The sequence below is a fragment of the Parus major genome, chromosome 2 (assembly GCF_001522545.3).
Source record: "Parus major isolate Abel chromosome 2, Parus_major1.1, whole genome shotgun sequence".
Lineage (NCBI taxonomy): Eukaryota > Metazoa > Chordata > Aves > Passeriformes > Paridae > Parus > Parus major.
The window spans coordinates 100233701-100258228 of record NC_031769.1 but is presented as its reverse complement, the minus strand read 5'-3'; the positions used below and the strand labels follow the sequence as shown (position 1 = coordinate 100258228).

General features: G+C 41.1%; 2 protein-coding genes across 9 annotated transcripts in view; one reads left to right on the top strand and one right to left on the bottom strand.

Annotated features, from left to right (window-relative positions):
• Window positions 1-12714, top strand: part of RALBP1 (ralA binding protein 1) — a 32862-nt gene extending 20148 nt beyond the window's left edge. Inside the window, exons 1-10 of one of the 3 annotated variants that reach the window (XM_015619611.3) lie at window positions 3174-3263; window positions 3535-3629; window positions 3893-4351; window positions 6137-6486; window positions 7898-8059; window positions 8526-8657; window positions 9159-9266; window positions 10006-10127; window positions 10541-10664; window positions 10901-12714. In XM_015619611.3, the coding sequence (XP_015475097.1) occupies window positions 3611-3629; window positions 3893-4351; window positions 6137-6486; window positions 7898-8059; window positions 8526-8657; window positions 9159-9266; window positions 10006-10127; window positions 10541-10664; window positions 10901-11164 (1740 nt within the window). In that variant the 5' untranslated portion in view covers window positions 3174-3263; window positions 3535-3610 and the 3' untranslated portion in view covers window positions 11165-12714. Of the gene's footprint in view, window positions 1-3173; window positions 3264-3534; window positions 3630-3892; window positions 4352-6136; window positions 6487-7897; window positions 8060-8525; window positions 8658-9158; window positions 9267-10005; window positions 10128-10540; window positions 10665-10900 lie in introns of those variants that run through there. The other 2 variants (XM_015619612.2, XM_015619610.2) reach the window with 2 other exon arrangements.
• A 6139-nt stretch (window positions 12715-18853) lies between these two features.
• The window catches only part of PPP4R1 (protein phosphatase 4 regulatory subunit 1), a 64495-nt gene continuing 58820 nt past the window's right edge, over window positions 18854-24528 (bottom strand). For 4 of the 6 annotated variants that reach the window (XM_015618566.3, XM_015618569.3, XM_015618572.3 and 1 more), the window contains 6 exons: window positions 24016-24177; window positions 23358-23458; window positions 22863-22983; window positions 22626-22760; window positions 21488-21629; window positions 18908-19951 (listed from right to left, as the gene is read on the bottom strand). In XM_015618566.3, the coding sequence (XP_015474052.1) occupies window positions 19788-19951; window positions 21488-21629; window positions 22626-22760; window positions 22863-22983; window positions 23358-23458; window positions 24016-24177 (825 nt within the window). In that variant the 3' untranslated portion in view covers window positions 18908-19787. Of the gene's footprint in view, window positions 19952-21487; window positions 21630-22625; window positions 22761-22862; window positions 22984-23357; window positions 23459-24015; window positions 24178-24528 lie in introns of all 6 variants that reach the window. The other 2 variants (XM_015618570.2, XM_015618567.3) reach the window with 1 other exon arrangement.

Genomic DNA, 24528 nt, shown 5'->3' with positions numbered 1-24528 from the left:
GTGCAGGTAGGTTTTTTTTTGTTTACAAGAATCTTGATTTTCTTTGTACAATTCTCAGGAAAACAGAGAATTGTTTGAATTGTACTAAAATATCACATGAAAGGTTAGTAGGATCATTCATATGAACTCTTCTGAAAATTTCAGGAAATATTTTTGAAGACCAGATCCTTAATGTGTTGGACATGGAGTCCTGTATGTTCCTTTGGAATGTAGATGAGAACTGAAACCAAACCACTGCTATTGCAAACAAAACATTATTTTTACTGTCTGGTATGTGAAGAAGCTGTGAATACAGATCTACAGACTAGGAAGTTATTAGAATTTCTACACCTGATAAAGATTAGAGGCTGTTCATATCAGGGTTTATCTTTGGGATAAATAGGGTGTGTTACTACATCTTATTCTGCTGACAAATCACTGCGTATCTCTATATACCACTGTGTGTTTATCTAGCAAAGCACCATTTGCAGATAGTTTAAAAATCTGCCTTTCAATGACAGTGATTATTTTAAATAAGAATAAAGTAACAAATTTCTAATTTCAGCTTCATTTGCTCTGCTGGCACGGTGCTGCCGAGTAATCTGAATACAGAATTTGTTTGGGAGTGCTGTGCTGATTTCAGTGAGTCAAGTGAATGTTAAACACAAACTGATCTAATTGAAAGTTGGATAGTTATTGCTCATAGTGTCTGTAAGTGGAAGTTTCTGTTAATAATTAAAATGTATCTTGTGGGCAAGGAGAGGAAGTAGAAGCCTTCTATCCAAGCTCATTGTGCATTTGTGTGTCTTAGTTTTACTTAGAAATGCTGTACAATCTGATGACAATGCCTCTGATGAACTGACATTAGGTAACTAATGCTTGCATTGCACTTCAGTCGTATTTGACCTACTAATTCTTTCATATATAAAAGCCATCCATGTTTTCTTTCAGCGAATTAATTACAGATGCTGCAGATTTCCCTGGGGAGCCAAATCAGCTGTAGAGTTATAAATTACTTGAAAACCCATCAGAGACCCGATAGACAAAATGTCTCTTGCGTTAGGTTTGATAAGTGGCAGTTCTGAATAATGCCACCCTTGGAGTTAACAATAAATACTACAGCATGACTAGTGCTTTGTTGTGAGAAAACAGGAGAAGTATTCCCAACTATGCAGACTGATAGAGACAGTGGACTCGCTGCATGACAAAGATTATAAGCCTGTAAACCAGATTTTTCCAGAGTAACACTTTTTTTATTATTATTTTTTAAAGTTTTTTTCATACTTCTCAGTAAGATAAGGGCTGTACTTGAAGCATTACATTTAAAATAACTGCAATGAAGGCATGCTTATGGAAGGAAGGTCTAACAAAAGGAACTAGCAGATTATGCTGGTGAAATTGTAGTATTTATTACATTAGTACTGTTCTCATATAGATGGAGGAAAATGTCAATGACATAGAGTGATGGGAAAATGGGGACTTATTAGAACTGGAAGTCTTGAGGAAACAGTGAACAAAAATACCCTAGGTAGTACTCTTTCCATATTTAAAATTACCTGATCTGTCAAACACTTTTGGTAATTTTTCTTCCGTAAAAATTGAAGTTGTTTATATTTCAATGTATTGTATCACTGGTGAAAGGGTTACAGCAATTTTACAATCACAGTAAAGAAAATGGGGCTATTCTTGAGAGACATGCAAAGTCTCTCTTGGTATGGGTGGGATATTCTGTCTGAATCTGTATTAGTATATGTTTCTAGGTTTTGCTGTCTTATGTTACTGAAACAAAATTTAAAAGGTGATGTTTGTATTTAACTTGCTCCTTCATGTCTTCTTAGTGAATTCAAGAAATACCAGTTTCAGTAATGTTCTCTTGCTGGTGTTACATTACCACAGATCTAGGAAGGCGCCGGGGAAGGCAGTGTGAAGTGTTGGGACACGTGAGCAGTGCTCTGTTGGTGGCACCGACCTCCCAGCTTGGGTCCCAGTGCTGACACTTCCTGATGTGCATGTGGGAGCACCACACTGTGTGACTGGGAGCTGTCACAGCTACCCAGGAGGAAAAACTGATGGCAGATTGTTCTGGGTTCTGTCTGGGGAACGTCTGGCTTTCTGTTTGAAAATTACATCTCTGAAGTTCATCTTGAGCCCTGGTGCCAGTCCCATCTCAGTCTCATAGAGTGAAGATGTGTGCTCCTGCTTTGCTGTAGCTGGTGGATCTGCAGTTGCTTCTGTACCAGAGTGAGATTTGGATCTTACCCATTTCTGGGTTCAGTTTACAAAATCCAGTAAATGGAGAGCCAGTAAGCAGGAAGGAGAAGACGTGACTGCTGATTGTCCTTCAGTTAATGTTTGCATTTTTATGTTAAAATCCACTTGGACAGGAACAGTTCTACAGTCTTTTTCTAGGAAAGTGTGTGTTTGGTAGTCCTAGGAAAGAGTATCAGCTGCAAAGACTGAGCTGATCCAACAATTGTAGTTATTTTATGGTAGTTCCATGTTGTAATGCATTTCTTATATTTGTTAGACTATTAGAAGCTGTCTTCTATAGAGCAGTCAAGGAAGTTTCAAAATAGAGACAGTTCTTTTATATTCTGAAATAATGCTGAGAAACTCTGCAGTCTGGTATAGTTCAGAATTGGAAGGCTGAAAGACTGAATGCCCCCTGGTTCTTCTGCAGATATTCCACTCTGAAAAAATTACAGCCTATAGTCTTGTGCATGATGTGCTTGCATGTTATCTAAGGGGGTAATTTTCCTCTACCCAAAACTATTCAGGCAGCAAGAGCACTTGGCTGTCAGTGCTGCCTCACTTGAGCAGAGGCTCTGCCTGTAGGTAGTGGAAGAGCCTCAAAGGGTCTCTATAATGGGGGCTTGCTGCCCAGTGCCCTGGGGAATCTGGCTGGTGCAGATGGCATGTCAAATGTCACCTTTGTTGACCAGGTTTCAGGCTTACTTTTCTAATATGGGGTACTGTGTATGCAAAATTAGAATCAGTGGACTTGGACGTTGTGTTGGTTGCATGTTGCTGGGTTTGTTTGTGGGTTGTTTTTTATGTTGGTGTGTTTGCTGGGGATTTTTTTTGTAATCCACCTTTAAAGACTTTTGTGTTTTTGCCTGAAGGTGAGGCAGGGCCAGCTGCAGAGGCGTAGTGACTTAAAAGCACCTGGTGCATGTTTTAGACAGCACTTTGACTTTTGCTGCTGGAATGGTGTGCTCAGCCTAGGGACTTGATTGAATCTCTCCCATGTGCTTTTTAAGGCAAATCTGCACTTTCATGGGCAGGTATTGTTCTAGTGTTACTGGAATTTTGTTATTAATCTAGTGAAAAGTAAGAGGTAGTGCTTTTTTTGGATTTGGTTTGGGGTGGGATTTTGTATTTTATTTGAGGCTGAAACTTTATTAACTTCATACTTGTCTTTAAATTCATAATATTCTGGAAAAGGATTGGGGCTTTAAGTGGCTGGAGTTTAGTTTGTTGTTAATTGAAATTTGTTAGACTTTTGTGTATGCAGTAGATGGTCCTTAACAGCAACTCTTATACTGTTGATTACAGGAACATAGAGAAGTTGCCAGACAGTTGTTTTTATTTTGCATTTCCTTGACTATTAGATGGGAATCTAGCCCATAAGATGGACATTGCCATTATGAGTAAGTATATAAAGTATTCATTGTTTAGATCATTCAGGAGCTCTGTAGCTTATCTTTGATGTAATTATACAACTTGATTTAATCCTTGTCCACTTGAGTGTGTAACAAGTAAAGAAAACCTTCTGAGAAGTCAGACAGGCACTGTTTTTTTAATTCATGTTGCTTCTTCCCTCTCCTCCTTACGTGCAACTTCTTGTTGTTGCTGTCTGGAAAGTAAACAGACTCACAGCTGTCCCCTTCCCCTCTCCTGCTTTGCCCAACAGCGGAAGGTTATGCTGCTTTTCAAGAGGACAGTTCTGGTGATGAAGCTGAAAGTCCTTCCAAGTTGAAGCGGTCCAAGGGAATACATGTCTTCAAGAAACCCAGCTTTTCCAAAAAGAAGGAGAAGGATTTTAAAATAAAAGAGAAGCCCAAAGATGAAAAACACAAGGAAGAAAAACATAAGGAAGACAAACACAAAGAGAAAAAATCAAAAGACTTAACTGCAGCAGATGTTGTAAAACAGTGGAAAGAGAAGAAGAAAAAGAAAAAGCCAATTCAAGAGACAGAGATACCTCAAGTGGATGTTCCAAGTCACAGACCCGTGTTTGGCATTCCTTTGTCTGATGCAGTAGACAGGACCATGATGTATGATGGCATCCGCCTGCCAGCAGTTTTCCGTGAATGTATAGATTATGTAGAGAAGTATGGCATGAAATGTGAAGGCATCTACAGAGTTTCAGGTACTCAGGGCACACTGACATGCAGGTTCCTAAGGTCTTTACTTGCAATTTTCTTGTTATTTTTAGATATACCGTTTCTAGTTCCATTAATTATCCAAAAGGTAATCAGGTAGCCAAAGTTAAGCAAACTTGTTGGCCTGAAGTTCCAGGAAAAATTTGTAATGTGGTGGTACTGCTTAATGGCAGTAAAAACACACCTGTTTTGGCCTTTTGTCATAGGATGGTAGCAATGAATAAAACATGTTAGGATGGCCAGCTTGTATTCTTTTTCTTCTGCTTCAGAAATGCAATGGTAGGTGTCTTTTTGCAAAAGCAAAGATGAGCTGTAATAATTTTATTACTTACGCTTCCCACTAAATAGCTTTTTCAAGTAACTCCCATTGCATATTTTTTTCCTTGAAAACTTATTTTCTTATGGAAAATTGGCTAATAAGCAGAAGAAGCAAGTTTCACTGTTTAGGCTTAGCAACAGCAGCTAATTAATGTGGTAGTTGTGTAACACCAGCTTACATAAGTGAAACCTTAGTTTTAGTCACGTTAGACAAAACAGTCCCTTTCTTTGTGAGCTGCACCAGAAATGTAGCTCCTGTAAGTAATTCTGTGGGTACATTGGAGGGGAGGAGAACAAGCAAGGAGATGAATTTCAGGAAAAGCATTTTGTATCAAATTACCCAGCACTGTAAACCAATAACTAAAAGATTCTAAAGTCTTCATTAGCTGTCTTCATGCTGTCCGTCTGCATGGTGTTTGGTAGGCATGCAAAAATACTGCAGCACCTTAAGCAGCTGCTCAGTCCTGCCTAGTGAAACATTCTGGTTGCTGTTTTTTTCACACAGGACCTGTTGGGAGTTTTCACAGGTGTGTTTTCCTTAATTTCTGCTGTGTCCTTTGTAGGTGTTCTTCAGTGCAACAGCTCCCTCTTGTGCGTGTAGGATTGTTTAAATTGAGAGCTCAGAGAGAGCACTGCCGTGCCTTAGCAGCCTGCAGCTGTTGTGATGGCTCATTTTGGCCATGAAACTGAGCGTGTTTTCCTGGCATTTTCCAGGGGCTGGCTGTGCCCAGTTGTGCTCACTGAGTATGACCCTAGCCAGGGCTGTGCACCAAGTTGGTGTAACCTGAGTGGGTGTTTGAACTGCAAGAATGAAATTTCCCCAAGCTTAGGAAGATTGGAATGTCACTGAGTTTATACAAACACCTTGTAGAAAATGTTGGCTGAGTTGAATAATTATGCGAACACACTTTTATTCATGTGGTGCCTCAAATCAATGATCCTGTGTGAGATTCCTCCACTGAGGAGAGCCAGTTGGAAATCTGGAAACTAAAAAGTGTGGGGTTTGTTTTGACAAAGGAAAGCTCTTATAGGTAGAGCTTGTTGCACAGCATCTGAACTAAAAACATGTTTGCTGCCTGGCTTAGGGATGGATAATTGAACAGCCAGAAAGAAGCTTAATGCAAATACACAATGGATCTTGAGTTCACCAACCTTTCCTCACCCTATTTTATGTTCCTTGATGAAAGGGACTGCTGGCACCAGTTCTGATTCAGAGCTCTGTCAGTGCTTTGGTTTTGCTTCATAGGAGTAGTCAGTGCTTTTAGAACCAGTGATCGTGTAATCTTGAGTCACGATTTTCACTTTGTTACATGTGGATGCCTTTTAAAAGGTGCTTCTCAATTATCTTAAATTGTAAGGAGAGGTGAAATAAATGTATCTCAAAAAAAAATTAAATATAATTATTAGACATTTACAGTCAAAATTTCTCTTAATTCTGATCTAACTATTTTAAGGAATAAAATCAAAAGTTGACGAGTTGAAGGCAGCCTATGATCGCGAAGAATCTCCAAACCTGGAAGAATATGAGCCCAATACAGTTGCCAGCTTGCTCAAACAGTACCTACGGGAACTGCCTGAAAATCTGCTTACCAAAGAGCTCATGCCCCGCTTTGAAGATGCTTGTGGAAAGAGCACAGAAGCTGAGAAAATTCAGGAGTGCCAGAGGCTGCTGAAAGAGCTGCCAGAGTGTAACCATCTCCTGATTTCTTGGCTGATTGTGCATATGGACCATGTTATTGCAAAGGAACTGGAAACAAAAATGAACATCCAGAATATTTCAATAGTGCTCAGCCCTACTGTCCAGGTACGTGCACCACACAGCAAGGCTTAGAGCAGAACTGCGGCCCAAGAAAGATGTCTTTGTAGGAATTTTTTTGCAGGTGGGAATTGGGTCTTGTCTGATACAGTTCAGCTAAATTACAGCTCCTCTTTATGCTTCAGGAACCCAAAATGCTGGGAAAGGGGGAACAAAAGACTTTCTGCACGTAGGCTTACATACTGTGGGTCTGATATTTGGGTTTTTATTCAGTGTCACAAAGACTGCTGTCTTTCAATTCTGTCATGAGGAAAAGTCATTTAATGTTGAATTTGTTCAATCATTCATGCAGATACACAGTTCCTGGGAGTTTTGATTCAGTAATAGTTTAGTGAAGATATTGTTGCTTAATTTTAATATCAAGCTAATGAACCCTGTCCTGCACATAGATCTTCCTGGTGCAGTAGTAACTTAGGTAAAATGTCTTTGTTGTCTGCAGCCAAGTGGCTACAGAATACAACTGACTTGGTTTTCCAGTAAGATTTTGTGGTTTCTGGATTGCTTGATTCCTTAATAGACATCTTGGAAATACTTAATTAAACAGTGCTCAGAATTAGTCCTGTGCATGATGAAAACGTTGCATTGTTGGGTGTGGGTCTTCTAGAGCAAACCTTACAAGTTAGAAAAGCCTGACTTTATAATTACAAGTCCAGGTGGAGGCCCCATAGGGGCTGGGTGTTATTCCTGGCTCTTTTGCTGTGCCAGACACCTTTCTAGCTAGGAAAGAAGTGACAATTGTCAGGGTAAAAGAATGCAGGCCCAATCATGTTTTGTTGGTAGCTAGATCTTAGCAATTGAAGTGCAGGTGGTGACAGAACTACAAGGATAATTTTTTAAAAATTTAATGGAAGCTGAAGTATCAAAATAAATATGCTTGCTTCTGTCTCAGGTTAAAACAAGGAATATAAAAGATGCTTTCATACTACTTTTTTCTACTATTTTAAGTCATCTGAGACAGAAGCTGTAGAGAATATTTAAAGGTTGGGGGACAAGAGAGAAGGTGCAGCCAGCCACCAAATATAACACAGTACGGTTGATGTTCCCTCTTACTAACTACCTTTACTTGAGTACAAAGAGATTTAATGCATTTCTTTGTCTACTAGTGATGTAAATAATTCTGGTAGGTTAACAGATGTGAAGATGCTGAGTTTAGTACAAAAATGCCTCAGATACACAGGTAAGAGAAAGGGTGAAGTGAGCCCTTGAGGCCAGCACTGCATTGTTAAAAGTAAAGATAATTTTCAATCCATATTTTAATCTCTAAAGACAAACTGATGTGACTGTGGCTCACAGAAAGGTTTAGTAAAGGCCGCTGTTTCTGGAGGACACTGTGCTTTGCAAATAAAGATTACTTGAATAAATCATCTTAACCAATATCCTGTCTGTCCGTCCTTTGCAGATCAGCAACCGTGTCCTGTATGTGTTTTTCACACATGTTCAAGAGTTCTTTGGAAATGTGACCCTCAAGCAGGTGACAAAACCTCTTCGCTGGTCAAATATGGCAACAATGCCAGCACTTCCAGAAACACAAGAGAGCATCAAAGAAGAAATCAGGCGACAGGTTGGCAATTACTTGAGTGTTTTTCTGTTTATCTTCATCCTGGCTTTTATACATTCAGTAGAGAATTCTCCTAAGTTTGTAACATATGCCTTGATCCAATCACCATTATCCAATCAGTGGAGACCACTGGGAAGAGCTTGATGATTTCCTTTCCTTTTTCATGTGTGGAAAGTTGTTATGGTCTTGTGATGCTCATAGCTGTGTCATCCGTGGAGTGCTTTGCTATGTAGGTCAATACTTCAGTTGTGGGAGGAAGGTCAGAGCCCATTAGGGAAGGTGGTTTCTTCACTATTGCTCTTCAGCTGGCTCTGGATCAGTTCTGGGTGTGTGTTAACACTTACCATGGGCATGTCAAGGTTTGAAATTCAGAACTTCCAGCCCATTGCTACAAAGCTAGAAAGATTTTCCTTTTCAGTCTGCCCTGGTACAGTATATTTAAAGACAATTTCTCTGTCAATCTTTCTAGGAGTTCCTTCTGAACTGTTTACACAGAGACTTGCAGGCAGGGATAAAAGACTTATCCAAAGAAGAGAGACTCTGGGAGGTGCAGAGAATCTTAACAGCTCTTAAGAGGAAACTAAGAGAAGCTAAGAGACAGGTGGGTAACTTTCCTGTTTATTGGCCAGACAGCTAAATCACAGATCCTAATTCATAACAATGCAGAGGCACCCAGTTAGATCAAAACACCTTTCAATCGTCTTTGCTGCAGATTCTCTCATTTTAACTTTACATGCCTGATGAGCAGTTGTGTTTTCTGCTTAGCTGGCTCTCCCTCAGGACAGGGAGATCTTCACAGCTGTTCACAAAGAAATGTGTGTGAAAACCTTAGTGTTTGCTAGGGCACATGCTTGTTACATGCTTAAAACTTCAAGTCCTATAGTACTGAGAGGAATTACTGGAAGACTTTAGGTTAACAAATGTGAGAAGTGTTTTTTAAACTATTTTATGTCCCACAAATGAGACAGACCATGCTTAAAATTTAGAAGACAATGGTGGTTCTAAATTTGGAAAATAATGCATTCAAAAAAATCTTTTTCAGAGTAAATACAGTGACCAGGGAAGGACCAGTGTCCTTTTAAATGTTTTCTTTCTCTGGCAGGAGTGTGAAACAAAGATTGCACAAGAAATTGCTAGCCTTTCAAAGGAGGATGTCTCCAAAGAAGAAATGAATGAGAACGAAGAAGTTATAAATATTCTGCTTGCACAGGTAGCTGGCAGACACTTACCTGTTTGCCTGATGGTATTTTATATTTCAGATCTGTTAAACACTCATTTGTCCCTTGTGATGCAGAGGGGACACTGCAGGCTCAGAGGGTCTCTGTGTCCATTAAAACCACAAAGCTTTGTTTTAATGGTCAGTGGAGCAGGGAAGGAATGCTGACTGCAGGAGTGAGCCCAGAGCTGAGGAGACTCTTATGAACAGCAGAGACACTGAAAGAAAAAAAGTGGCCTTTGTTGTTCGTGTACCTAGAAAGCACCACTTCCCAATGTAGCCAGGTTCAGTACTGTTAACTGCTTTCCTGCTGATCAAAGGAAATGAGGCAGCTATTTTGGCTTTTTTGCCTTCTGTTGCTTCCCCCAGTAGCTTTGAAAATTATTATAAGGAGGAAAGTACAGCGGGGAGAAAATCAAAGACATATAATTCTGTTTCTCTAGTTATTTTACTGGTTGGCCAGAGCTTTCCTCTGTGATTTAAGGAAAGGCAGCCAAACATGCCAGGATTTGGTGTGTCATCTCCACCACCATTCGGTATGGCAATTATCTTGAGGATTTAGAAGACATGGTTGGGTTTGAACTTTTCATTTGCTTTGACGTCTTGATGGACCAAAGTTCAAAGCAGACATGGTAACTGCAAGTATTTCAGAGAACAGCATCATCTCATACTTATTGTATGTTCCTGTAGGAAATAAAGTCAAGGCTTTAAGTGAACTAATTGATCATTGCAGGAGAATGAGATTTTAACAGAACAAGAAGAGCTGCTGGCCATGGAGCAGTTTCTGCGGAGACAGATCGCCTCTGAGAAGGAAGAAATAGATCGGCTCCGAGCAGAAATAGCTGAAATACAAAGGTAAAGGGGACAGCTCACAGCAGAGCCCAGCCAGGACAGCACACTATGTTTAAAAGTACATAAATGCTTTGCTGAAAGAATACTCAAAACCACACTTGAAAGCTCAGCCAATGAACATCACAGTTGAAAGCCACTTGTTTTTATTGAAGTCTCAACAAATTTGAATCTTGCAGGGTATTTTCTACTGTTTTAACAATGGAATTAGGATCTAAAGGAAACTTGACCCTGTGCACTAAAAAAAACCCCCTAGGACATCACTGCTTTATTAAATTAAGCTTTGAAAGAAAATTCTGATTTTGCTCTTTAAACCATTGGCAGATGATTGAGGGGATGCAAGTTGAGTGTCTTATGTTGCCACAGTTCTGGCAGACTTGAGGAAGTGTTTAAAGCGGAATTTGCCCTTGGTCTTTCAGTCGCCAGCAGCATGGCCGCAGTGAAACTGAGGAATACTCTTCTGAGAGTGAAAGTGAGAGTGAAGATGAGGAGGAGCTGCAGGTCATCCTGGAGGATTTGCAGAGACAGAACGAGGAACTGGAGGTAGGATTTGGTTCTTAGCATTCGCTGGTTCTCTCCCGTGGTGGTTACCTGATGGGATAGGTGCAAACCGCTTGTGTACATCAGTTTTGCCCAAGCTTGTGATCCACAAACAGCTTTTAAATCACTGCTGTTTAAATCCTACCTGTTGCTTTCTGGGCCAGCAGTGCTAAACACCCCTGAGCTACAGCACTGCTGTGTCAGAGGGAGCCCTGACATTTCTTTCCCTTCCTTAAAAGATCAAGAACAATCACCTGAACCAAGCGATTCACGAGGAGCGTGAGGCCATCATTGAGCTGCGGGTGCAGCTCCGCCTGCTGCAGCGTGCAAAATCCGAGCAGCAGGGGCAGGAGGAAGAGGAGCCGGAAAAGCGCGGGGCCGTTTCTCAGCAGCAGAGAGACACTGTCCTGGAGACAAAAGCAGCCAAAGAGCAGCCAAAAGCAAGCAAGGAGCAGCAAGTCAAGCCATCGCCAAGTAAAGACAGGAAAGAAACTCCAATTTGATCCGGCTCCTCGGCTATGCATAAAATCAACTGAACTGTGCAAATTACTGTAATTTGAATCAAACTGCACAAATTATTGGTGGCTGTGTACATTCTGTAAAGAAACTTTTCTTTTAAGCCCTGGAGACTTTTGTCTCTAATACTTGTGGCTTCTACTCATCAGACTCAGGTGAGTTTGGAGAGGCCAGAAGAGTTTTCCAGTTAGTATCAGATTATTTCAAGACTGGTTTCCTTCAGGTGATTTAAAATAATTCAGTAACAGTTTTATTTCAAACCAAAATCCTTATTTACATTACTGGAGCAGAATTGGAAGATCTCATTTTCAGTAAACAAACAAAACCCACCCACACTTACTAATGATTTACCTTGTGGATCTGTTCATCCTCATTCACCATTATTTCTGCTTATTAACCTAGTCACTTCTTGCTTGTGCCTTTGATACCTTTCTGATGCAGATTATATACAAGGGAGCTTTAAATTTATTCTGGGTTGGCTGAAACGGTGGGAGACTGTGGGGTATCGTGTTTACCTAACATGCCCTTAAGCTTCATTTCTGTTCTGAGGTGTACTGAATAAGTGTAAAAACTTGAGAGATGTTATTTATGTCCCCGTATGATGGAAATGTCCGTGTCCTTTAGCGGTGTAGGTAACCCACTGACTCATCATTAAGCACCCTCATCACACCTGTTTGAGGCAGGCCCTGTTCACACTGCTGCCATGTAGCCAAGAGCTTTGTCTTCATCCATTTTAAATGTTTCCATCTCTTGGAAAAAGCCACTGCTTGTAGGCAGGGATGGGAGTGGTTATGTGTTTAGGACGTATCTGCCTGACCAAGCAATACAGCATTGCCCCTGCACAAATGCCAGTCACTTGTGATTCCAAACGAGCCGGAAGAGTGACGCCAACGGGAGGCACCGGGGGTTCAGCAATTGCCTCTTTTTGTTGGTGTTTAACAAACCAACCACTGCTACCTGGGACTTGGTTTTGGTTTGGCTGTTTTTAATGCTTCTACCCTTCAAAATCCTCCACCTACACTGGCATTTAAGGGCCCTTTAATGTTTCGGATACGCTCACTGGACTCAGCCCTCAATCCATATATAGACAGAAACTCCACAGAGTGCATATAGCCTATCTTATTTTTTAATCTGGATATTTATTTTCAGCACCTGTTGGATGTGGTTGTATTCTTTATCTATTGCACTGTTGTGAATCATTGGCCATGATTTGATTTTTGTACAAATAATGCTTTGATATGTTATAGAAAAAAACAGCATAGTATTTTTTTAAAATTTGGAAAAAAGTTTATAAACACAGAAAATGTGATCAGATTACAAATGTAAACTAAAGCATTCTCCCTTGCCTTCGTTACATACATTTTATATTTGCTGGCAATATTTAAACTTTTTGTTTCTTTGTTTAATTCACACTAATTCCTATTGAATTGTCATGAATTTTTTCTAATGTTCTTCAGACAAATCTCTTAATATTGGTTAACTTTTATTTTGTTAGGATTGTATTTATCAAGCAAATAAATTCAACAGCCATTTGAAAGTAGTTTCTCCTTCATCTACTTCATAATGCAGATCACAGTTACTCTTCTTCAGTGGGTGCCTGCAGCTGAGAAATTTCTATGAAGAATTACTCAGAGTAAGGTCTGAAACAGAGGTGGAGCTGCTGCGCCTGCAGCAGTGCAGCTCCTGTAAGCAGAAACTTGGTGTCAAACCGTCAGAGAGATGTTTCTTTGAATTGTTCTGTGCCTCAGCACAGGAGGGGCTGGGGCTGGGCACCTGCTCTTCCTCTGCAGAGGGCCCTGGCTACCCCAAACACAGAAGCAGCTTCCTCACCCCAATGCCTGACAGATCAGCAGCCATTTGAGAGCCTGCATGTGGCAGTTGTGAATCATTAGCTAAAAAAAGGCAAAGCTAATTTCAAATAAAGTGGCAAGTAATTACAGCACAATAATTTGAGTGTGCTGTTCAGATCACATTATAAATTTCCCAATCCCAAGGGCCATAGAACAAAAATCTGAGCAGCCTGGCCACCTGCACAAAGCAGTCCTACATGTCCTGAAGGACCAGGTTATCTAAATCAAAGTACCGTTTGAGCTGATTTACAATAAACCACTTTCCAACCTTAGAGCCTGTATGTGCCAAGTGCAGCAGCAGAATCTCTGTCAAACCTTTTGGACAAAATATCACACTGATACACATTTACTGAAAGAACAGGCTCACAGCATTAATTCCACTGTTCTGGACTTAGCATTTTTGAGAGTGATTGGCCCCTTGGCTTCCAACTTGAAAATCTGAGCACTTCCACTAGAGGTGGCACAGGTGATGGGACAGGTGACAACAACACATCTTGCTTGTTTTGGCAGCCCTTTCCAACACAGGCCGGGAATAGACCTGGTCACATCTGACAGTCAGAAGCCCAAGGGAACAGGAAGCATCATGTGAACAAATCATTGTCATTCCTGTGCCAATGTGAGCCAGGCCACAAAGAGCGGGGTTTGCCCACAGCAGGTTACTGAAATCATGACAGCTTTTATACCCATTGAAATGCTGCAGCTGTATTTGGAACAGCCTCAGACATCTGGCACACCAAGCAGCATTTTTCCCTCCCAGTAACTCTTTTTACCCTGAAAAACAACAGCCTGAAGTGAACTGGTATTGTCGGAGCAGCTGAAAAGAACTGAGGTTTATTTTATTTACTGAAAGATAAGAAAAAAATAAACAATGAGCAGTGCTGCTCTCAGATCACATCCCACCAGAAGTCTAAGAACAAGCTTGTGTCCAAGGCCTTACAGGTTTCCCGGGCTCTGTGGTATCCCCACAGGTTTCCAATGCCAGCTCAGCTTCAGTCTGACTGAAGCAGAAGCACTCTGTGCTGTGTGATTGTAGAGGTTTCCCTGCCCAAAGCCCTGATGTGTAACACAGGGAACCACAGATGGGCCTCCAGAAATCCACTGTCCTTTACCATGGACATAAAGGATTCCTGTACAGAAGGTTTCCACCTCTATTCATCATTCCTACACTAGCACTAGGAGGATTAATTTTTATATCTCTGTCCCCTCAGATTAATGAATTCAGTAGTCATTTTTTAAATCTATGCACTGAAGCCAAGAATTTGACACCTGACCATGTAACTTTGAACTAAAAAAAAATACATAATTATAGGCTTGACCTGAACCTCTGCCAAAAAGGTCTGATCAAGCTTCATCTGTCAATATTTTCATTTCTCAGCAAGCAGCTCTTACTCCCAGTGCTTCATCTGCACAGGGAAAAATGCCTCATCCAGACCAAACATGGCTTATATCCAACAGCACAAGTTTTCCACTTTGTTCAAGGCACACTCCAGCAGCAGAAGCCACAACACCGTGCCCTGTGCCAGAGCATGGCTGGCTGTCCTTCCTGCCCCTCGGACCAAGCCCTCTCACAGAGGTGGATATCCACAGAACCTGTAGGACAGACCCCTCCCAGGGCTCTCTGCCTCAGCCTTGGCACTGCCACTGCTGACACAAAGGACTTGCTGCCACGTTTCTTCTGAATTTGGTTGTGTTGCTGCCTTAACAGCGTGAGCTAGGAGGTCTGCCAAAGGATTACACTGCACAAACATATGATTTTAAACCAGATAACCCCACCCCCACACCCTGGAAAAATTCCCCATCCGAACCGCAGGAGTTCTCAGTACAGTCACGTACTGAGAGACCACTGGAGGCAGATCAACCCTGCACACTGGGTTACACAGCATGGACCTTCCCCTTCCCAAATCCTTCTTCTCTTTGAACTCCCTAGTCCAGGAGAGGAACCACAGCTGGTCCTAAGGCTCCCCCTTGGAGGAGGAAGGAAGCCTTGAGCACAGCCACAGCCTTGTTCATCTACAGCTCAGCAGATCACCATGGAAGCCTGCAATCCCAGCATTTTGATCTGAGAGATAGGAATACTGCATCCCAGATTTCTGCACCAATGACCACCACTTGCTGACACACAGGACATCTGCCTGGGAGTCCCAATGAGCTCCAGCTGCTGCACACGCCCACGACAGAGATCCACTGCCTGGTGCTACCCCAGTGCAGGGCCTTGAGGAAGACACAGGTAGGATGTTTCTGCTGACAGCACTGCCTGTAGGATCAGAGGTCCAGAGTATGACTGGAAAAAACTGAAAAAAAACCCAAAACCCTCAGTCCAAACACCAAAAGAAGAAATCATGAGATCAATGACCAGTACAAGAGAAATGGCCTGGCCACCATTTGTACCTTTGTCAGCACCTTACTCAAACTGAGTTTATTTGGGTTTTTCTTACACCACAGACCCAGACTTCCTGAAAAATAATTGAAATTCCTTTTGATGTTCAAACAGTGCATCTCTCCTTCTCTCAGCCTTGCTAAAAAACATGCAGAGAAGTGTGTTCAGTACCTTCACTTGTCACAGTCACAATCCCAAAGCACCTGCAGGTAATCCCGTTAAAGCACTTCCCACACAAAGACATTACTACATGTTTGCAGAAATGGGTCACAGAATTTCAAGCAGACAATTATCAGAGAGCTGGTAAGATGTTTAAACATTTGATTATTTATCTCTGCTAAGTGACAGGGTATTTTAATCAGCTAGATGTAGTCCAACGTGAACAGCAACTGAACCCTAAAATAATCCCCTTGACTTGGGCTCTTTATTTATTTTTCTGATCTAAATAGAACGTTAATTAAAACTAACAGGCAGAATATGAAGTCACTTGGGCAGGGAAAGATCATGCACACTTTAAATGAGGTTTCTGTCATATCTTCATCTTTTAAGGCAGTCTATCAGTAAGTCATAACTGCATATAAAGAAATGATTCATTACTTTAAATATCCTTCCCATGCTAGCACAGACAGGGAGACAAGCCTTTCCCATCAGTATCAGGGAAGACACAGCAAATGGAACACAGAACCAGCTTTTGCTCACCTACCTGCCTCAGATTCCTCTTCCCGCCCTTCACAAGAGGGGTCCCTGGGCTGAAACCAGGTCAGAAGATGTGAGCTGCACCAGCTTCCCCAGCAAAAGACAAGGGACTAACAGGAGACTTTGCCAGCAGGAGGGAGCTCAGTCAGAGAGTGCCTGAGCCATGGGACAGGCTTTGCCCTCCTGTCCCTCCACTACCAATTCCAATCAGCCACTTCTGCAGCCTGACCTCTGGTAGTGCAGGGACAAGGGGCCGAGCACTAACAAGGCTGTAACAAGTACCCTGCTGTTCTAATAAACCCATGGGGCCAGGAATGTGTGCAGCAACCATCTGGGACATTCAGAGCAGTAAAAAAAAAAACAGTTTCCAAGCCTTGCTCATCTCCTGGTTATAAAGGGTCCCCCTCCCCCAAAGTTCCAGATTTGCCAGTTTTATTGGCATGAAATCTGCAGGAAAGTGTGGTGAGGAAATGGCCCTACCAAATCCTGATGGGTCCCAGGGGAGAAACAACTAAAGGGAGTGAACCTGCTGTAGAAAACAGCAAGCGGGAGTAAGGCAGTGCTGCAACCAGAACATGGGAATTAAAGGGATTTCCTGTGAAGAACTCTCATGAAGATGGCAAGATGAGTGAGCCAAAAGATTAAAAAGCAAACAATGGAAAATTGCTTGTGAAGAACCAATCTGGTATTCTACCAAGCAGGTGGAGGTTGAGTGAGGATACAGCTTTTGAAAACCATGAACCAACTTAGGAGCCACCTCCCTTTCTGCTCAGGAAATCCTGACCAAAAGGGAAATGAACTGAGGTAGAGAGCTCAAATCTTTCTCTTGCCTTTGGCACTCAGGAGGTAATTCAGCAGGACCTCTGGAAGCATCCCCAGACACTGTCCCACAGAAGAAACAGTGCTCAGAACAAGGATGCACATTTCCCCAAACCCCATATCCTTAGGGACACGATGAAGATTGAATTATTGACACTGCTGTCACTGCTGGCATGAGAAAACCCCCTATCAGAGTTCAGCAGTAGAGTCCACATCCCTCAGGCTGTAGATCAAATGCTCTTGGGAAATGCTGAGAATAAAGCAAGTCTTTCCTTCCACTCTGCTTCTTGGGAATCATCAAATGGAGCAGAAAAGGGGATGGATCCATGACATGCTGGGTGGAGGAGAAAGGACAAAGGACTTCACTGAAGATGATCTTCAGTTGTTAAATGAAAGGGGAATTCAGGTACTCTGAAACTGAAAACATTCAAGTCTACCTTAGGAAAAGCTTCAAACTCTCCTTCATATTCCTAGGCCTGCCCCACTACTATGTAAATAAAGCATCCAGAAATTCTATCTTACTTTTCAACATAGAAGTGTTTTATCTTCAAGTAACTAGAAAATTCCTAAAGGGATCAGATATAATCCTTCATTTTTCTGACTAGTGGAAGAGTACAGGAGTACAGTGATGGAATTAGGTTGGCCATGTTAATTCAGATTCCAAACACTGGGATTTACGCCCCAATACTCCTCCAGCAAATACTGCACTCCATTCAAGAGGATGACCTGAACCATCCTCTGGTCTCAACAGCTCCTGTTCACCTCAGGAACTGCCCACATGATTCAACTACAATTTAACCTTCATTACAGTCAGAAAAAAAATCCCTTAGATGAAGGGATTTATGTTCTCTTAACAAAATGATGGAATTGACTGGACTTACACTGCTAAAATGGGAATCATCTGGTCTGGGAGAAGATGAGTCACTTTCAGGTGACTCTCCTTCGAGCAGCAGGGAGAGCTGCACAGCTCCCTGCTTCCACACAGCCTGCTGCCATCAACAGCACTGTCACCCTGCCTAGTCCTCCAGGGATTTTGCTAGTTTTGAAAAGAGAAAAGGGGGAAAAAAAATTAAAATACACATATATAAAATACACACACACACACACACACAAAAAAAAGATGAAAAATACACACCTACAAAAACTAATAAATAAAGAAATCCCACAAAAAATCCTCAAGCCTAAAAGAAAAAAACCCTGCAATTTAAAAAATGAAACCTACCCCAAAAAACCCCAAACCCACCAACACTTCAACTGTGCATCTTAACCACCTCCATGGCTGTGCTAAGGAGTACAAAAACAGCCCCTGGAGACTAAATAGCAACATTCTGTTAACAAGAGAAGAAACTGCAGAATAATCTATTTTCCATAAAAAACAGGTGGTGAAAAAAAGATATCCCCTAAGGCTCAACTGCCAGGGCATCAGGTACCTGACAGATAAGTGAAATGTTCTGCTAGAATACATCAAAGATAAGCTGCCACAGCCATTTCTACTTCCTCAGGGGAAAAAAACAAAACCTTCACACACTTTGGGTTCCACAGGCTGAAAGAAAGGTGATTTAAGGAAGCTGTCCCTGGAAGACAAAGAAGGAGACACTGGATCAGTAATTTTAAATGAGAGGAAAGGAAGGCAGTCAATGGACTGCAGGCAGGTTAAGGGCAGTTTGAACTCAGAGTTTTCTGTAAATCTGACTGAGGTGGATGTTCACACTTACTTCCAGCCAAGATGCCATTTCACACTGGAGGCAGCACATTCCCAAGCAAAAGGGACACTTGCAAGAATCCAGCAAAACCTCAACAACATGGTCAAAGTACATCTGTCTTGTCGCATATTCCATCTCAAAATGCAGATTTCTTCATGATCATTACATTAAGCAAACCCCCTGCCCCTGAAATAGCCACCAAAGTATAGAAAACTGAAAGAAAAAGTCCACTTAAAATTCAAACTTGTTTTTTTAATGTCTTAAAAAGGTCACAAGATTTCTTTCAATCTTATTAATAAATTTTATTTGGACAAGTAGAGAACAACTTGTATCACAACAGCTTTAAACAACATGATTAAAGACTGCAGCACTCCAAGGAGGCTCACAGATATGTACAGTATATGAAGAAAAAAGTTGCACCTTCAGAGCTGATCATGATCAAGTTAAAAATACCTGACTTAAAGTACATGTGCTAATAAATTTCCTTTAGGTCATGACCAGCATGAAAATAATTAGGACACAGGTACTCAGCAAAGTTTTCTGCTAATGGGTACAGCAATATGCTGCATTTAAGGATTAAAATCAGATTCTAGTTTAGTGTTAGCACTGAGCCCTTAAGAGAAATCCAAATTTCTATTTTTCCCATTTACAAGCATCAAAGCTATTCCCACTTAAGGGTGTGCCCAGCAGCACACAAATCAAGTTCTTGACTGGTAAAAACTTTAGCGCTAATACTGGAGGTCTCAGTCCCTGTACAAACTCGCCTCTCTGGCCATCCCACCTATCAGCCGCTACGGAAAATTCTTGCTAAGTTAACTCCTCAGGAGAAACAATGCAGGTCTCTGGAAATCATCACATCCTTTTTACAATGAAAATGATCTGCCAATTCAAGTTTCATTTGTTCAGGAAGACAGAAGATTTAAGGCTTCGGTGGCAAAAATAATCCTCTGAGCAGTGTTTTTCTAAAGTCAAGCTGACACAGGTATGTTTACTTTGCCTTGACTTAAAATCCCTGGTTATCAGGTTTAGATAACATCCACCTGTTAAATCTGGCAAGAAATCCCTCCTTCCAAAGAGGTTGCTCTAAATCAACCATTTTAGAAGCATTTGAGGATATTTGTTTAATTTTTTTCTTTTTTTTTTTAATTATAGCAACATTCAGAACTTAGTAAGTTGATGAAGCAGTGCTCATGGCATCATCTGCAATTTTGGTGCTGGCAGGGTGGATGCTGGCAAAATACTTGACATCACTGTCACCATCCATTTGAAGAGCCATAATTGTTTGTTCCACAGCTTCTTGGTGAGAGTTGGCAGAATTCAGGAAATACTCTGCAAGAGAAAAATGCACAAAAAACTTATGGGAGGAAAGGACAGCAGATACCTCAGTGCCAACCTCAGCATACCTGATGAGATACAAAATTTCAGAGGACAGTGCACACTTGCAGTCCAGCTGGAATATCTGGGCAGACACACAAGACACTTACAAATATATCTGTGAATTTGCCTTAAAAAAAAGTAATTTCATGTTTCAGAGCACAGTTGCTCTGATGATGCTGTTCAAGCATGGGATTTCAGTATAAAAGACTGACAAACTCCATGGCCAAATAGGAAGAAAAAGCCTGTCTCTTTTGACAGAGGAAAGATACCATGCCAGTCCATTTCCCCACCAGCCTTGACAAGCAATTATCAAATGATAAGAGCTAAGATAACATGAAATAAGAGTGTTCATTCAAACAGTTTTGATGAACTACAGAACACAAGGCACATAAAAGCAGTGTAACTACAAATAGTTCACAGGAAGATTAGTTGAGATCTGAGGTTTAAAAACTCCTGAACTGATTTTTTAAATCTGCCTTTCCCAAACTATCCACCCTCCCCTAATCATACACAGAACACTTTTGAGGCAGGGACTACCTGTGCCATAAGTAGTGGCAATGCAGAATGGAGGTGTACCATCCACATGGGGGACACAAAAATACCAATGCTACATGAGAGCAGGAAGAACAGTGACATCCTTGGCACAGTTAACAGAGGATAATCATCACTGCCCATCAGCTGATCCATCTCAACTGTCTCCATATGCTTCCTCAGAGTGAGCATGCACAAGGCAGCTCCCAACAGCCCAGTGCTCAGCAGTCCTCAAGCCAGTGTACGGTGTTGAGAGTGCAAGTGACCAGAAATGGATGAATGGATTCCAAGTGTGGACACTCTGCTGTTTCACAGAATAGCCTAATACTTCTAATGCTGTTTTCCCTAACAGTGCTTTGGACTCTGAGCACTGCTGACTCTTCTGGCACCTGTCATGCACCAGGAATGCTTTCCTAAGCACAGTCCACAATTTGAGAATTGCATGTCTGATTTCCCTAAAGAGAATCCAGAGAAGCTTTCTTCCCACTGCTACCATAAAATATAAAGCCTAAACAGCAGCCATCTCTTCTCCCCCAGTGAGAAAACAAATGGTGGTATATATTTGTATATTTTTTTCTTATTCTTACACAGAACATCAACCTTTTTTTTTTTTTAAACTAAATAAAGGGCACCGTTCAACAATTTCAAAGTTGCTAGTTGCTCACTTGTGCTTTCTGTTGACAGCTCTACAAAGTAGCTCAGTCATGGAAAATGACACCAAAAGAACAGGCTGGCATACGAGCAAGAACTCATTTCCTCAGCATTACACAACAGCAGGTCAGATATCATAACAGGGTCATGGCTTTATGTCAGCCAAGGTAGTATCTCACACCAAGGAGACTGCAAAAGCAACAGCAGCCCACATCTGATGTTGCTTCTTCTTTCCCAGCTGAATTTAAGAAAACTGAGGGACAAAAAATACCCCATGCAGTCAGCCCAACTCCTTCTGCCACCAACCTTTCTCTAAAAGGGTTTGCTTCAATGTTTTTGCAAGCAGGACTCGAACATTTGGAACCTTGTCAGATGCCAAGTGTAGTAAATGTGGCAACAGATGCACAGCAAACTGGTCCATGGGCAGGCAGTCATCTTCACTGATAGTCTGGCAGGAACACAGAGGCAATTTTATTAAATTTCAGCACAGGGAGGATGAAATCTCAACACATAATCAGAGGTAACAGATCTTATAACCTTTGTAGCACCTATACAGTAGGTAGTGTCCACAAAGTCTTAACTTAGAATACAGTAATTTCTAGCACAAACCCAGACACAATGAAGTAAACTAGATTTGAGGAAATTCAGGCTCAGTTAGAAGTCCACTTTTGTACGAAATCTGGAACTCCTATTTTTTTTTTCCTTTAAATCACTTGAAAACAGGAGAGAAAAGCAGACAACCTCTACAACCCTAAAATTAGTCTTTGTTTAAGCTAGATACTACATTAAAACAAAAATGAGTCATCTCAATAAACACCTCTTATACCAAAACATGCTTCTCTGAATAAGCTCAAAGCTCACATTTCTCCAAACATTTCAAAGAATTGTCCACCTGGGCAGCAGCCATGGTGGCTCCCAGCCTGCCACAGCCTCCGAATTTGACCATTTCCTTGGGATCCCAGCTAGTTTCAACTCCTGTTTGTTTTGCTGAGAATGCACTGATTTTGACCAAGCTGCACAACCTGGCTGAGGTATATGCAGCACCTACTGATTGATTTCTAAAGATTTATGATCTCACTTCATGCTGAGCAACAAAGCAGCTTCCCAACTCAGAGATTATTTCGCTACTCTTGTGCTCTATATTCAGTATCAGATTTGATGATCTAGTGCCAATATGCTGAGCTAAAGATGCAGTCAAGCTCATCTGTGGAGAAACAGAGAAAAAAACCAGCCATCCAACTATTCCCTTAGAAAAAGAGTTCTCAAATATTCACCAATATAATGTCAATAGACAGCTGGAGAGTTACAGTCCCCTAAATTCTAATCACCACCACCCCCCAAACAAAAACAAACATACAACAGACAAACAACAAAGAAACCAACCTCCCCAGAACCCCCAGAATACATATTTTTGGATATGTATTTTTGAATGTATATATTTCACCTGGCAAATAAAAACAAAAGTCTGCCGACCAGACCATTTGTGGCATCTACAGAACTTTTCAACAAGTTCATTCATGAGGTCTACCACGAAGGTTGGTGTTGAAGCCATGTACAGCTTTTTTACCATTTCACTAACCTTGAAGAAATGAGAAGAAAAAAAAAAAAGTAAATACAAAAATTACTCCTGACCACCAACACCCAGAAGTCTGATATCCTAGATTCATTTAGATTGCTTTACCAGCTTGTAGGAAATCCAGCGGACAGAGGACACTTTGTCTGCACAGAGGCTGAAAGCAATAGGCCGCAGGTAGTCATAGATGTCCCTGGCACTGTACAGGTCTAGAAGCAAAATCAGCTGTCTACAAGGTGGAAGAAGAACCAAAGAGAGAACATCACACTAAGAAAAAAGGCAGCTTAACTGAGTATCATCATTTATATGACAACACTTATCAAATATGCAATGTGGCCATAATGAAGTTAATGGGAAGCACAATCTTCTATTTCTCAGTGCCATCAGCTTGACTGTGGGTCGCTTGCCACTTATTAAATATTAAACTGCCACTTATTCACAATAATGACAACACAACTACTGGGAATTTTTAAGCAAGGGGGAACATGTGGAGAAGGACCATCTATTAATCAAAAATGAAATCAGGAATATCACTGCAAAACTTCTATTAAATGATTTTCACATTTTTAAATATCCACAATAATCATTCAGAAAACCACGTACTCAGCCAGCTCAGCACGGAAACGCCAGTTCCTGCTGTTATCAGTCACCAGGAATTCCTGAAGCTGATAAAGATACTCTCGTCTTTTGTCAACATGAAGAAGCTGTAACAGTAAATACAAACTTACATAAAGAACTACAGGCTACAGTCAGCAGATAGAACAAGAGGTTTAAAGACAACTAATGAAATACCCTTTTTATTTAAAAAAACCTTACATCTTTAGCAACAGTGTTGCTTTCCTGTAATGCTTAAGGCTGTAAAATCACAAGGGGCACTACTGAAAGGAAAATGTGACAAGTGTCTCCTTTTTACTCTAAGGAAGGAGGCGTAGACAGCGAAGATAGTTTTAGGATTTGTGTCTCTCAGCTCCAGAAATGAGGCAGTTACAGAGAAACTTCAGAAATTTGACAAGTAAGTTGTGTAGGCAGATTAGAACCCTCAAAAAAACCCCTAAACATTCATATACTGAATAAACATGAACAAAGCTCTTCGGAGAAAAAAAGAAGTAGCAGCAACACAGATCTCCTGCAACATATATTCCAGTATCAACAGATATCTGCAGAGATTCCCACAGTTACATGGGTGTTATTCTAAAAGTGAATAAAAAGAAATGAAAGAAAATCTGTCACTGCACTTGACCAGAGCTGAACACAGACATACCTTCAGGAAGTCATGCAAGTGCTTAAGCACACCTATCCTCACTTCATCTAGGTCCTTCAAAAAGCCATTGAAGACAGGAACTAAATCTCCAGCTGTAAGTTGGTCTCCAAGGATGACAGCAAGTTCATGTATAGAAAACGCCAGTGTCCGCCGAACCTTCCACTGCAATGTAAATAAATCAATGTTATTGATCCAAAGTGCTCCAGTCAAACCTGAGGGTTGGTATCCATGCTGGAGTCCCAGCAATTTCCACTGCTTACAAATATCTTTGTGTCTCATGTAACAACTGAAAATCACACTGGATATTTCAAATGAAAAGAAAAATGAAAGAGAAGACAAATGACAAGGTATCATTTCTTCCACCTGAATATCAAGGAACAATTCAAATATAAGTCATCAAAATATTTAATTTTCCAGGTGCAAAATAGTGCTCCTGACATCAGTGCACACATTCCTTTTTGCTTTAAATTCTTTAGCATAAATTAGTTTTATGCTACTACTCTCTCGTTCTGT